This window comes from Hippocampus bargibanti, linkage group LG07 (genome assembly GCF_051943395.1).
Source record: "Hippocampus bargibanti isolate YZ-2025 linkage group LG07, ASM5194339v1, whole genome shotgun sequence".
Classification (NCBI taxonomy): Eukaryota; Metazoa; Chordata; class Actinopteri; order Syngnathiformes; family Syngnathidae; genus Hippocampus; species Hippocampus bargibanti.
Window position 1 is genome coordinate 26,476,117 of NC_142740.1, and position 12,496 is coordinate 26,488,612.

The 12,496-nt window shown below is 39.7% G+C and overlaps 1 protein-coding gene across 1 annotated transcript in view; it reads left to right on the plus strand.

The window, feature by feature from the left end:
• The first annotated feature begins 91 nt into the window (after window positions 1–91).
• The window catches only part of suco (SUN domain containing ossification factor), a 36,644-nt gene continuing 24,239 nt past the window's right edge, over window positions 92–12,496 (plus strand). The window contains 1 exon segment of the mRNA XM_089000904.1: window positions 92–324. Within this exon segment, the coding sequence (XP_088857030.1) occupies window positions 272–324 (53 nt within the window). The 5' untranslated portion in view covers window positions 92–271.

The following is a 12,496-nucleotide window of genomic DNA, read 5'->3' on the forward strand; positions in this document are numbered from 1 at the left end:
GGCTGGCAAATCAGTATCTTTTCGCAATTGGTCACTTACACCGATATGGGAGGGGTTTAATTCGGTGAGCTAGCCGTCAACAGTAGTCAGAAAGGCACAATGGGATTTAGCACACGTTAGAGATTGAGTCTCAAACCACAAATAGACAGCTGTTTGCTCATTTTGAAACTTCACGCACGACGAACGATTTATTTGTCTAATTTATTTTATTTACTTGAGAGATTCGAAAGAAGCTCCAAAGAGCGAGGATGTTGGTCCCCGTGGGAAGATAATGAAGAGGCTGCGTGTTCTGGTTGTGTGCCTCATTGTAGCTCTCCTGTGCTGGTAAGACGTTTCCGCATCCATAGCTTCAAAGATGGGCGCCGTGGGGGACTTTTGCAGGCTTTATTCGTTTTGTTTGTGAGTTTAATTTTCTTGAGAGGGTGAGGAGCATCACGTCTTCGCTTTGAGTCCTTATACGTTATTCGTCTGTCACCATCGCTAACGTCCGCGAATTCAAACGACACAAATTCAGTTATAGAAACAGTTATACGCTGTTGTGTTTTATTTTTGTGTCTTTGGTCTTTAAAACGGAACCAATTAAATGTAACTTCTTTTCCTTCGTTTTATTCTTAAGCAGGTTAGCCGAGCAATCGTCATTCGAGAAAATTAAACGAGCTATTCTTTTCACCTGGACGGCAATGGACAATTTAATGGAAAATAATACGAGAAAATATAAAGTGTATTGATTGTCGGTTGTTCTTAACCTTCTCTGTACCAAAGCAAACTGGTTCATATGCACATTCACGAAAGTAAGTGCGAAACAAAATGAGGATTTTTACGAATTTTAGACGTAGAAACATTTCTTAAAAACCGAAAAGAGTAAATCCAATTTCAAGACATATGCACACATTTTTAACATTTTACGACTACTATCAAGACTAGTATCACACATTGACTACTTTTCAACAACAATGATTGTACAATCAATCTAATGTGATCATCTGGAACCAGTGATGACCAATGGGTGTGTGTCATAACTAACTAATCAATGCATTGGGTATGTCAGATATGTCTTAATCTGATTCTGATATCCACGACAGCTATTAATTGATCGAACTCCTGAGACTGATTCACTAAACCTCTCATGTTCGATCAAACCTAGGTTAAGAACCAGTGATCTTAAACTACATAAAATTTCACCGTATCTGTTTATGTAATGATGACATTTTATGTTGTAGGTTATCTTGGGAATTCTTAGTTCAGAGCAACTAAGCTAGCGCATATCACCTGAACGTTGGCTCATTCTTAGGACCAAAACGTTTTGTGCAATACTGTGAACAATCATTTATTTGCAAGGGGAATCGACAAAGAATCGACATGAAATTTCTCAAGTAATCAATACCCTCTGTATAAAATTAATTTGAATTGCATATGTTAATGTTATTGCTGTTAGCGTCCAAGCTACATATCTCATCTGAAGTCATTCTTCGGCTGACAGCGTAACTGAAATGCACACTCTTTCGGAGCAAATAAACACAATTTATTTTATATAAAACCAAAACATTCAGCGCAACTTAACTACTCGAATGACAGATCCAACCCGTTATTGTTTCCTGGAAACTACATGTTTGTGCACACCTTTTTATTATGTAGGTGAGATTCCACATCTTTCTTTCCTCATAGCAGCAGAAGACAACAGCTTTTTTTTTGTGACTACCTTGTCCTCACTTTCGTTTTCGCTCATTCACTGCCAGATATGTGCAAAAATGCATCCACTACAGTGCCAGGGTTTTTGTCACTGTCACTTGAATTCCAGGACCCACAGAATATTGAGTTTTAGGACTACATAAACATTAAATACAGCGCTAGAAACCTCAGACTCTCTTCTTTCATCAGAAAAAAGAGGTTATTCCTAAATTATATGAGCTTGAGTTATATGAGCTTGAAATGAGGGCAGCTGTCTAAAATACAATGCAATACATACATACATAGTTTATATAGGGCGTCAACAACAGCTGAAGCGGGAATGGCGTTCAACGTCATAATTTACCCTTCTCAAATAAATTTGTGAATGGCAGTGAATGAGTTAAGAAGTCCCATGAAACAATTCTCCACAGTTTAAATTGAATAAACAAACCCCCAAAAAAACACGAACCCAGGCTTTTAACTCGACTTTGAAAAAAAATGCCCTAGAAAAGCGCCTGTGCATTTTATAGGTTGTGACAGTGTTAAATTGGTTCCTCTACAACATATGATAGTCTCTCAATTGTGATGCATTATTTAGTCGACGGCGGTGATTGTTTTACTTTGGTATTTAAATGTGAATTTTAGCCTCTTGAAATTTTCATCACTAATTTTTGATAGCTTCCTCATAAAGAAAAGCACAAAAATATGGCGCTTAACCTCCATTTTAAACAATGAAATTTACTGACTCATTAAAACCCAATTTGTCTACGGAGCTTTTATTTTTTATTTTCCTCCTCGCTTTTTCACTTACAGGCAAATGAACATGCAGTGTCACGTCGAGGAATATAATTAATTCAAAACCTCACCGCTGTTGGCCTCTCGCTCTCCCCCCACCGTGCCGACTCTCACACATCTCCGAGGATACAGCGTCACGTCTCGTCATTCTAGTTAGCTAATGCGGCGTGTCGTTGCGTGAATGTATGCCGCGGCCACCGAAGAACACGCTAACACGTTGCTAGATCCAGCTGGATAGAGCTGTTAGTACGGGTGGTTTATATATTTATATTTCACGTGAAAACTAGTCCTTTTGACCATTTTAAAAAATTATAGGTTCATTCAAATTAAGGTATTACAGTGATACCTTGGCTTATGAACTTAATTGGTTCCCAGACAAAGTGTGTATCCCAAAAATTAATTTCCCATGGGAAACCATTAAAATGAGAATAATCCGTTCCCAGGTCCCCTTAAAACATTATTTTCTACTTTCTAATTTTCTAAGCCTCAAAACCACACAAAATATACCTTATTTTATGTAGAATAAATGTGTTATGGTATTATAATTAAAGAAATAAACTGTACTGTATAGTAAAGTCGTTTTATTTACCTTTGTGATGGTGGTTGATGGAATGGAGTGGCCGGTTTCATCAGCATTAAACACTTGATGAGGAATGTAGCCTTCTTCTTTCACCATCTTGAATGATTCCTTGTAGGTGCTTTCTCTGTGATAATTGTATCTAGTTCCTCATCAATTGTGTTCTGTTTAGCTGGAGTGATAGCTTTTTGCATCAAGTGTACAGATGGCTTGTGCGGGTTGTTTGTGGAGCCTGATTGATGGGATATTTTAACCTTGCAGTCTACACTCTGACTTTGAACTATCAAAGTTGAAACTCTCTCCCTGTCGTCTGCCTGTCTCTTTAATGTTTAAACCACCCCCCTCACTGCTCCATTCTTGACCAATCACGTGGCTTTAACTGAAGACTAGGGGGTGTGGAATACAGGACAAAAAGAGTCGGCTGCCATATTGTTGTTAGAAGAACAGGCTATTTCGTGAACGACTCCTCACTCATTGAGGCAGCTCCGTGTACAAAAAAGTTCGTATGCCAAGGTAAAGTTCGTATGCCAAGGTAACATGTTTATGAATTTAACGTTCTTACATCGAAAAGTTCGTAAGCCAAAGGGTTCGTAAACCGAGGTATCACTGTACTTCAATTGACAAACATCTGCTACCAAGGATGCTGATCAAATCATCACATGCTGTTGATTTCATCGCATTGTCGCGCTTAAGATTTCAATCAGTATAATGCCGTATTATTAACACTCAGTGATATCGCTGTTAGCTAATTGACGATCTGGAGATATATACAGTAAAGTCTCGTTATATCGATATTCAAGGGAGTCCGAAAAAATATCGATATAACTGTCATTTTCTCCTTGCGTGCATAGAAATAGTATCGTAATAAGCGGGACTATCGATATAACCGGTATCGATATAACGAGACTTTACTGTATCTGGGTCTTGGGAATTTTGTCTCCTAATCGTGGACAGATTAGAATTTGACCATTTTGTTTGGCAACCTTTGATGATGGTTTATGTACAGAATCATAAACAAATTGAGGATTTAGTTGTGTTTAGTGTGTACTGTCTCCTTGCGCCGAAACATGTCAGGTAATTGAACACCTAAAATGCCACTGTCCAGAAGAAAATAATCTGTAGTAAATTAAATTGAGAATGTGTCGCAGGTTACTTTTTGACTTTATTCTTGTTTTGATGCTTTTATGACTTCTCTTTTCACAAAACTGCTTCGCTGAGATTGGTCGTTAGCCGAGCACCTGGGAAGTCTTTTTTTTTCAGCGTCAAAATGGCTGCCGCCTAATCTTAAAATGGCTGGATTTTTCTGTTGAGAACTCCTATCCGCAAACCCAATATGTATCAGAATGCCGTGTTTTAGAAGAGTGAAGCTGCATAGAACATTTTGGGGCAATTCCCACCCCCCACACCCCTCCTTTAAAATAAAAGTGTAGCTGTCACCCAGCTCTTGTGGCATATCGAGGAAGCCCCTCAGCGACCCCTTTTTAATTAGATACCGAAAGTGAGCGGCGAGGAAAGACAAAAAGTCGCTCTCAGCATTATCTGGTCCTGCTGTGCGCATTTCTGGTGAGGAATTGGTTCGACGGTGGGTGGGTGGGGAGTGGTTGTCCCAACAGTAATAAAGCCTACTTTGGAGAGATGGGCTTTGACTAGGAAAAAAAATCACTAGCGTACAAAAACAAGTTTATCCTACTGATGTGGGAAACACAATTGTGTCTAGCTATCGAGCTAGCTATTGAGCTAGCTATTGATCTAGCTATCGAGTTATCAAGCTATTGAGATAGCTATTTGAGTTAATCAGCTATCTAGCTAGCTATCAAGTTATCAAGCTATTGTGCCAGCTATTAAGTTATGCTGCTATCAAGCTAGTTATCAAGCTAGCTATCGAGCTAGTTATCAAGCTAACTATCGAGCTAGCTATTGATCTAGCTATGGAGTTATCAAGCTATTGAGATAGCTATTGAGTTATGCAGCTATCTAGGTAGCTATCGAGCTAGCTTTCAATCTAACTATCGAGCTAGCTATAGAGCTAGCTCTCAAGTTACCAAGCTATTGTGCCAGCTATTAAGTTATGCAGCTATCGAGCTAGTTATCAAGCTAACTATCGAGTTAGCTATCAAGCTAGCTATTGAGCTAGCTATGGAGTTATCAAGCTATTGAGATAGCTATTGAGTTATGCAGCTATCTAGCTAGCTATCGAGCTAGTTTTCAATCTAACTATCGAGCTAGCTATAGAGCTAGCTATCAAGTTATCAAGCTATTGTGCCAGCTATTAAGTTATGCAGCTATCGAGCTAGTTATCAAGCTAACTATCGAGCTAGCTATCAAGCTAGCTATTGAGCTAGCTATGGAGTTATCGAGCTATTGAGATAGCTATTGTGCCAGCTATTAAGTTATGCTGCTATCAAGCTAGCTATCAAGTTAGTTATCAAGCTAGCTATCGAGCTAGTTATCAAGCTAACTATCGAGCTAGCTATTGATCTAGCTAGGTATCAAGTTATCAAGCTATTGTGCTAGCTATTAAGTTATGCAGCTATCAAGCTAGCTATCAAGCTAGTTATCAAGCTAACTATCGACCTAGCTATCAAGCTAGCTATTGATCTAGCTATTGAGTTATGCAGCTATCTAGCTAGCTATTGAGCTAGCTTTCAATCTAACTATCGAGCTAGCTATAGAGCTAGCTCTCAAGTTATCAAGCTATTGTGCCAGCTATTAAGTTATGCAGCTATCGAGCTAGTTAGCAAGCTAACTATCGATTTAGCTATCAAGCTAGCTATGGAGTTATCAAGCTATTGAGATAGCTATTGAGTTATGCAGCTATCTAGCTAGCTATCGAGCTAACTATTGAGCTAGCTATTGAGCTAGCTATCAAGTTATCAAGCTATTGTGCCAGCTACTAAGTTATGCAGCTATCGAGCTAGCTATTGAGCTAGCTATCGAGTTATCAAGCTATTGAGATAGCTATTCAGTTATGCTAGCTATCGAGCTCGCTATCGAGCTAGCTATTTCCACTATTTCCAGATTATCACTTTACTAGAATCAAGTGTCACCATAAACCCTTCAAGGTGAGAGAACAAGTTTGACACGCTGTCAACACCAGTTTAAAATGTAAAAACAGGGATTTTTATTACTCAACCTTCCCCAGGGTGAGTTCCCACCGAATTTAGCAAGGCAACACCTCTTTAATTACACAGTCGCTAAAACGAGAGAATTGCACGTAATGTCACCTCAAGAGTTGCACTAATTCATTATAGCTGCACCTTATCATTTATTTATTCACATTTGATCCGTTTTCTGTCCGATGGCCAGCCAGCCTGATCCAGTTTTTGGTGTGTGTGAGTTGAACTGGCACTTGATTGTTCCTGCCCACTGGCCATGGAAACAGCTAAGCTCTGTAGACTACTGAAAGGAAAATAAACTTTCCAGTTTTGCTTCGGGTTCTTTACATAGCTTTTTTTGTTTTGTTTTGTTTTGTTTGTCCCCCCGCCGCCTAACTTATCAAGTTTGGATAAGATTTCCAGCGCTCTCCCAGACACCAACAACTTGTTTAACCATTTTTTTTTACAAATTTGTTTTCCTAGACTGTTGTCAGTGAACAAACAAAGTTTTAACCGCGCAAGCTTGCCAAACAACTTAATGGCTGCAGTGCGTTTTTGTGATCTCGTAACTGAAGAGGTATATTTCCGATGAATGACGCAGGAACTGTTTACAGAGAAAATCATCTGGTGGGTTAAGAGGTTGCTGCTTTTGCGTCATAGCGCTAACCTCCTATTTATTTTGTGAGCAAAACAGGTAAAGGAAGATGTTGGTGTACTTTTATTTACTTCACTTGGTAATAACGTGAACGTGGGTACAGGTGATAGTATCATTCTTTTTCTGACACAGTTCCGGTCTTTTGGCGGCAATGGAAATATCGGAAATCAGAATTTGCCATAGTCTTCTCCAGGTAGCTGCGCTTACGCGGTTGTTGTCATAAATTACAGTGATACCTTGGCTTACGAACTTAATTGGTTCGCAGACAGAGTGTGTAAGGTGAAAAGTGTGTATCCCAAAAATGAATTTCCCATCGGTAACCATTAAAATGAGAATAATCCGTTCCCAGTTCCCCATAAAACATAATTTTCTACTTTCTAATTATCTAAGCCTTAAAACTACACAAAATATACCTTGTTTTATGTAGAATAAATGTGCTATGGTATTTTAATTAAATAAATAAACTACTATATAATAGTCGTTTTATTGACCTTTGTGATGGTCGTTGATGGCTTGATGGAATGGAGTGGCCGCTTTCCTCAGCATTAAACACTTGATGAGGAACGTAACCTTCTTCTTTCACCATCTTGAGGAATGAACCCTAATAGGTGCTTTCTCTGTGATAATTGTATCTAGTTCCTCTTCAATTGTGTTCTGTTTAGCTGGGTTGATAGCTTTTTGCATCAAGTGTACAGATGGCTTGTGCGGGTTATTTGTGGAGCCTGATTGATGGGATATTTTAACCTTGCAGTCTACACTCTGACTTTGAACTATCAAAGTTGAAACTCTCTCACTGTCATCTGCCTGTCTCTTTAATGTTTAAACCACCCCCCTCGCTGCTTCATTCTTGACCAATCACGTGGCTTTAACCGAAGGCTGGGGGCGGGGAATAGAGGACAAAAACAGTCACTGCCATTTTGTTTTTAGAAGAACGGGCTCATTCGCGAACACATGACTCATTGAGGCAGCTCCGAGTACGAAAACAAGTTCGTATACCAAGGTAAAGTTATTAAGCCAAGGTAACATTTTCATAAATGTAACGTTCGTAAACCGAAACGTTGTTAAGCCAAGGGGTTCGTAAACCGAGGTATCACCGTACAGTGTTACCTCTATTTATGAACATCTCTTCATATGACATTTTCAAGTTAATGTTTCAAGCAAAAATATTGCCTTTTGTTATGAAATACATTTCAAGATACGAAAGATAAAAATACAGTCTAGGCTTTTACAAGTTTTCCTGAATGCTTCTCGCTGCTCTGCTGTTTACTACTACCGAACATCATCCTGGCATCCCGTTAACGCAGTTAAAATTTAAATTACCATTTTTATTCTTTAATATATTCTTATTATTAGTTATTGTGCAATAATCAAATCGTCGTCCTGCGATTAGCTGCGCAACCGGTTGAGGGTGTCCCACCTACAACCTGAAGACAACTGGGATGTTGGCTCGAGCAGGCTCCATGACCTTTGTGGTGATCAATTGGTTAAAAAAATGGATGGATCATATAATTGTAACATGTATTGTTACACATTTTTATGCTTTAGAAAACATTTGTCTGAATTTTGGGCGGGGCTTGGAACGGATTAGAGCATTTACATAGAAAACATGTCTCGGTTTACAAAATATGCTTTTCAAGATATTTCATGTTTAACCAATTAATTTCTTAACACTAAATATTTGTGTGAATTGTCCTTGACGTTTTTGTTCCCGAACAGAACTGTAATTCTTGATAATGTGGCTATTTTGTCGAAATGAAGCCAAAGACAATGATGAAATTGCAACACGCCGTCTTTGAACACGATGCCCAAGTTGGTTGCTCGCCTGACTTTTCCACAACATGCTCTGCTTCCCCCTCCCCCCTTTGGCTCTCTCTTGACTCTTCATTATTTACCTTTGGCTGCATACGCCGACTCCTCGCTCTCCTTTTCCGACTTGTTTTCAGTCAGCTTGTGGGTGTCTTTCCTCACCCCCAGCTGAGGGTTATTATCACAATGAGGCCCTGTCCAATGAACTGCATGGAAACAATGTGTGCATGGATTTTTTTAAACACTTAAAAAAATCTTTAACTTATTCACTGCCATTAACGAATGTATTCGCAAATTGAAAATATGATGTAGAGCGGCATTCCCGATTTGTTCGTTTTTTCCAGGTTTTGTTTTTTCATGCTTGGGTGCCGATAAATCGCTGGCCGTGGCCTCTGGCAATTTATTTCCCTTCCACAAGGCGGTACCATTTCCCTTTTTTCCATGTTAGCGCTTCGTTCTAGTGTCAACTGTTGTTAAAGCGCTATATACACCAATATATATGTATTTCATTGTATTTTGGACAGTCACCCTCATTTCAACCTCACATACCTCCAGACCTGTATATTTTAGTAATCAACACTTTTTTTTGATGAAAGAAGAGGGCCTTGGGTTTCTTGCGCTGGATTTAATGTTTATGTAGTCCTAAAACTCAATATTCTGTGGGTCCTGGAATTCCAGTGACAATGACAAAAACCCTGGCACTGGAGTGGACACATTTTTGCACTCGTCTCGTCCCCCCCCCAAAAAAAAAAAAACCAAAACAAAAACAAAAACATGAGCTTCAACCACACATGGAATAGTTACAGTACAGTTAAAGTACACCTCCGCATGACTTTGTATCCACATCAACATTCAAGGACAACCGACATCACTTTTCTGTTTCCTAACTGACATCAGAAAAACGTTTTATAGCATCTAAAATACCCAAAACACGCAGTATGATATTTTTAGTAAAATACAAAACACCAATAAAAATGACTTCAAGCGTCCAAAATCTGCAAAAAAAATTGAGCTTGCTGCTCAATTTTTTTGCATACATGTTTGCAATCGATTAAAAAATTTATTCCGTGCCATTTTGAGGCAACATTGGGCGGGAAATGTATCACCCAAAAAACAGGCAGAAAATGGCGTCCAAGCTCCTGTGAGGAATTAATCAGCCTGTTTCCACAGGCTGATAAATTCCTTCCATGGAGCTTGGTCGCCCTCTTCTGGCTGCTTTTTGGTGCAACACGGTTCTCAGACCAAACATGTACAGCAAATTACATTGACGCGATGGAAGGACTGCTTCAATTTGTCTTTTTTTTTTGGTCAGGGGCGTTCCCTCAGTGACGTCACGGAGGGAATCGTCATCAACTCGAAAACAAGACTTTCTGAATATCACCACGAGTCTTAAAACGTAAAATATAGCTATATGCGGTGGAATCTTTGTAAAATACGCTCAGTAGAAGTCATTTGAAGCCATTTTACAAATTATGGTCACAAGTTGTCCTTTAAAGATAACATTACATTTGTAAGAAAGACATTTGATGTCCATGAATTTGCCTGATCATAAATGACAGCACCCCTTACTGGCGTGGATGTGCAATAAAATTTGCTTAGGTGATTTAGTTTCATAAAGATTTTCGTGGCATAAATTGCAATTATTAAAACTGAGCTAAGTAATATACAAGCAAGTCAGTATTTTACCATCCTATAGCGGAACGGGTACACACTGTACTGTGGTAAAAATTTCATGTGTTTTCTCCTCACCATCCGCCTCTTGTGAAGCCCAATAACACGCAAAATGGTTCTTCCTATCACATCGCATTAAACCACATGACCGCCCCCTACATCTTTTTTACCCAAACAGACGTTTCCGAACCTTGCTTGGGAATTTTTGACGTTTCCATACAGGCTGAGTCAATAATTTCCCCATTCCCTGGCGCTGTTTGCTATAGTATTTTGGCACACGGAGATGTTTGTATGTTCACCGGTTGCACACTCTGAGAAAGACTCCAGTGTTTATTATTTATTTTTTTAATACACGACCTGGTGTGGTCTTGTGTATATATAAAGATCCTTGTCAATTTTGAGGACCCAAGAGCTTTAGTTAATATGCAGCGTTAAAATTTGGAATTGTGCCAGACCTTGTGCCACTGACTTGTTAAGAAAAGTAGTTTTTTTGTATTTATTAATTTTGATAAGGATAAAAAAAACCCACTGAAGAGATTGTTGTCATTATGACTTATATCTATTTCACCGTCTGTGTTTTTATTCCTGAAATGCATTTCGTGCCATTTTGATGTATACTTTGTGTCAGATGGCTCTATGGAGGAAGTCCTGTATGTAAAATGTATGACTGATGATCGGGTAGAATTTTAGAATTTAAAAACAGGTTTACCCGCTTCACTTTGCAGCTGTGAAAAGGCTTTGTCGAAACCCCAAAGCGTGTGTGGTGTTTTGCAAGTTTGCATGTTGCCACAGGTGTAAGAATACGGGATGGCGGGTGGGGGGGGATTTGCGCGTCATGCCAGTCCGACGGTTAGCTTCAGTAACAGCTATGCGCGAGGGAGTTAAAAAAGCAGTTGATTGGAGCTCGAGAGGGGCGGAGGATGAGGTGGCGAGAAGTGGCGTCTCGATAGAGTCATCTTCCCCCCTCTGAGGCCCAGGGTCCAACGCTTATCCTTAGTCAGCATTATCGGACCGCATGGAATGTATGGTACCCATAAAACACTTCACAGGGAAAGAATAAAAAATGGCAGCGGGGGTCCCATGGCTTGAAGATGCCAGATATGCTCACGTGTGAAGCCATGCTTGACACGTCGGAACACTTGAGATCGACAATGTCACGGCCTAGATGGGAGCGAGGCCCTGATGGCAGCTGTTCGTCTGTTGTTGTTTTTTTCTCCCTCTTCTTAGTTACAAGTTAGCTCCTGCAGCCCGGCCGTGACTGATATTTTCATTGGCTTATGCGCTAATTCGGTCCGAACAGCAACCAGAATTAAAGCTCTCCGCAATTCCTTGATCCGTCTTTGACGCCATGCTTGGCGTACATTAGATGGTTTAGGCCAGCGATGTCAAACTCATTTTTGGTGCAGGCCACGTTTTAGTTTGTGTGTCACTTGGAAGGCCGTTTTGACTGAAACCATACCAAGAGTTGATTCAATGATTAAAGGACAACCGACGTCACTTTTTTGTTTTTTAACTGACATCAGAAAAACGTTTTATAGCATCTAAAATACCCAAAACATGCAGTATGATATTTTTATTCAAATGCAAAACACCAATAAAAATGACTTAAAGTGTCCAAAATCTGCAACAAATTGAGCTGCGAATTGGGCATTGTCAGAAAGTCCCGCCCCCAGTTTGTGACGTCATGCCAAGACGTCTTGCATTGCTTGAGAATCAAAACAATGGCTTCCGATTCGGAGAATATGCTTTCTTGTCACGGCTCCAGTTATGAATATGATTCAAATAGTTCTGAAGAGGAAAGGAAAGGTTTCAATCGAATTTATTTTTGCCATTTTGAGGCAACATTGGGGAGAAACGATCACCAGAAAAGAGGCACAAAATGGCGACCTCGAGTGGCCACCTCCGTTTCCACAGGCTGATCAATTCCTTATATGGAGCTTGGACACCCTCTTCTGGCGACTTTTGGATGCAACACAAGGTTTTCAGACCAAACAATGCAGCAAAATACATTGATGTGATGGAAGGACTGCTACAATCTCTTTTTTTCGGTCAGGGGGCGTTCCTTTTGTGACGTCACGTACGGATGTGTCACCAACTCAAAAACAAGACTTCCTGAATATTCAGCGCGAGTCTTAAAACGTAAAATATAGCTATATGCGTTGGAATCTTTTTAAAATACGCCCAGTAGAAGTCATTTGAAGCCATTTTACAAATTATGGACACTACTTG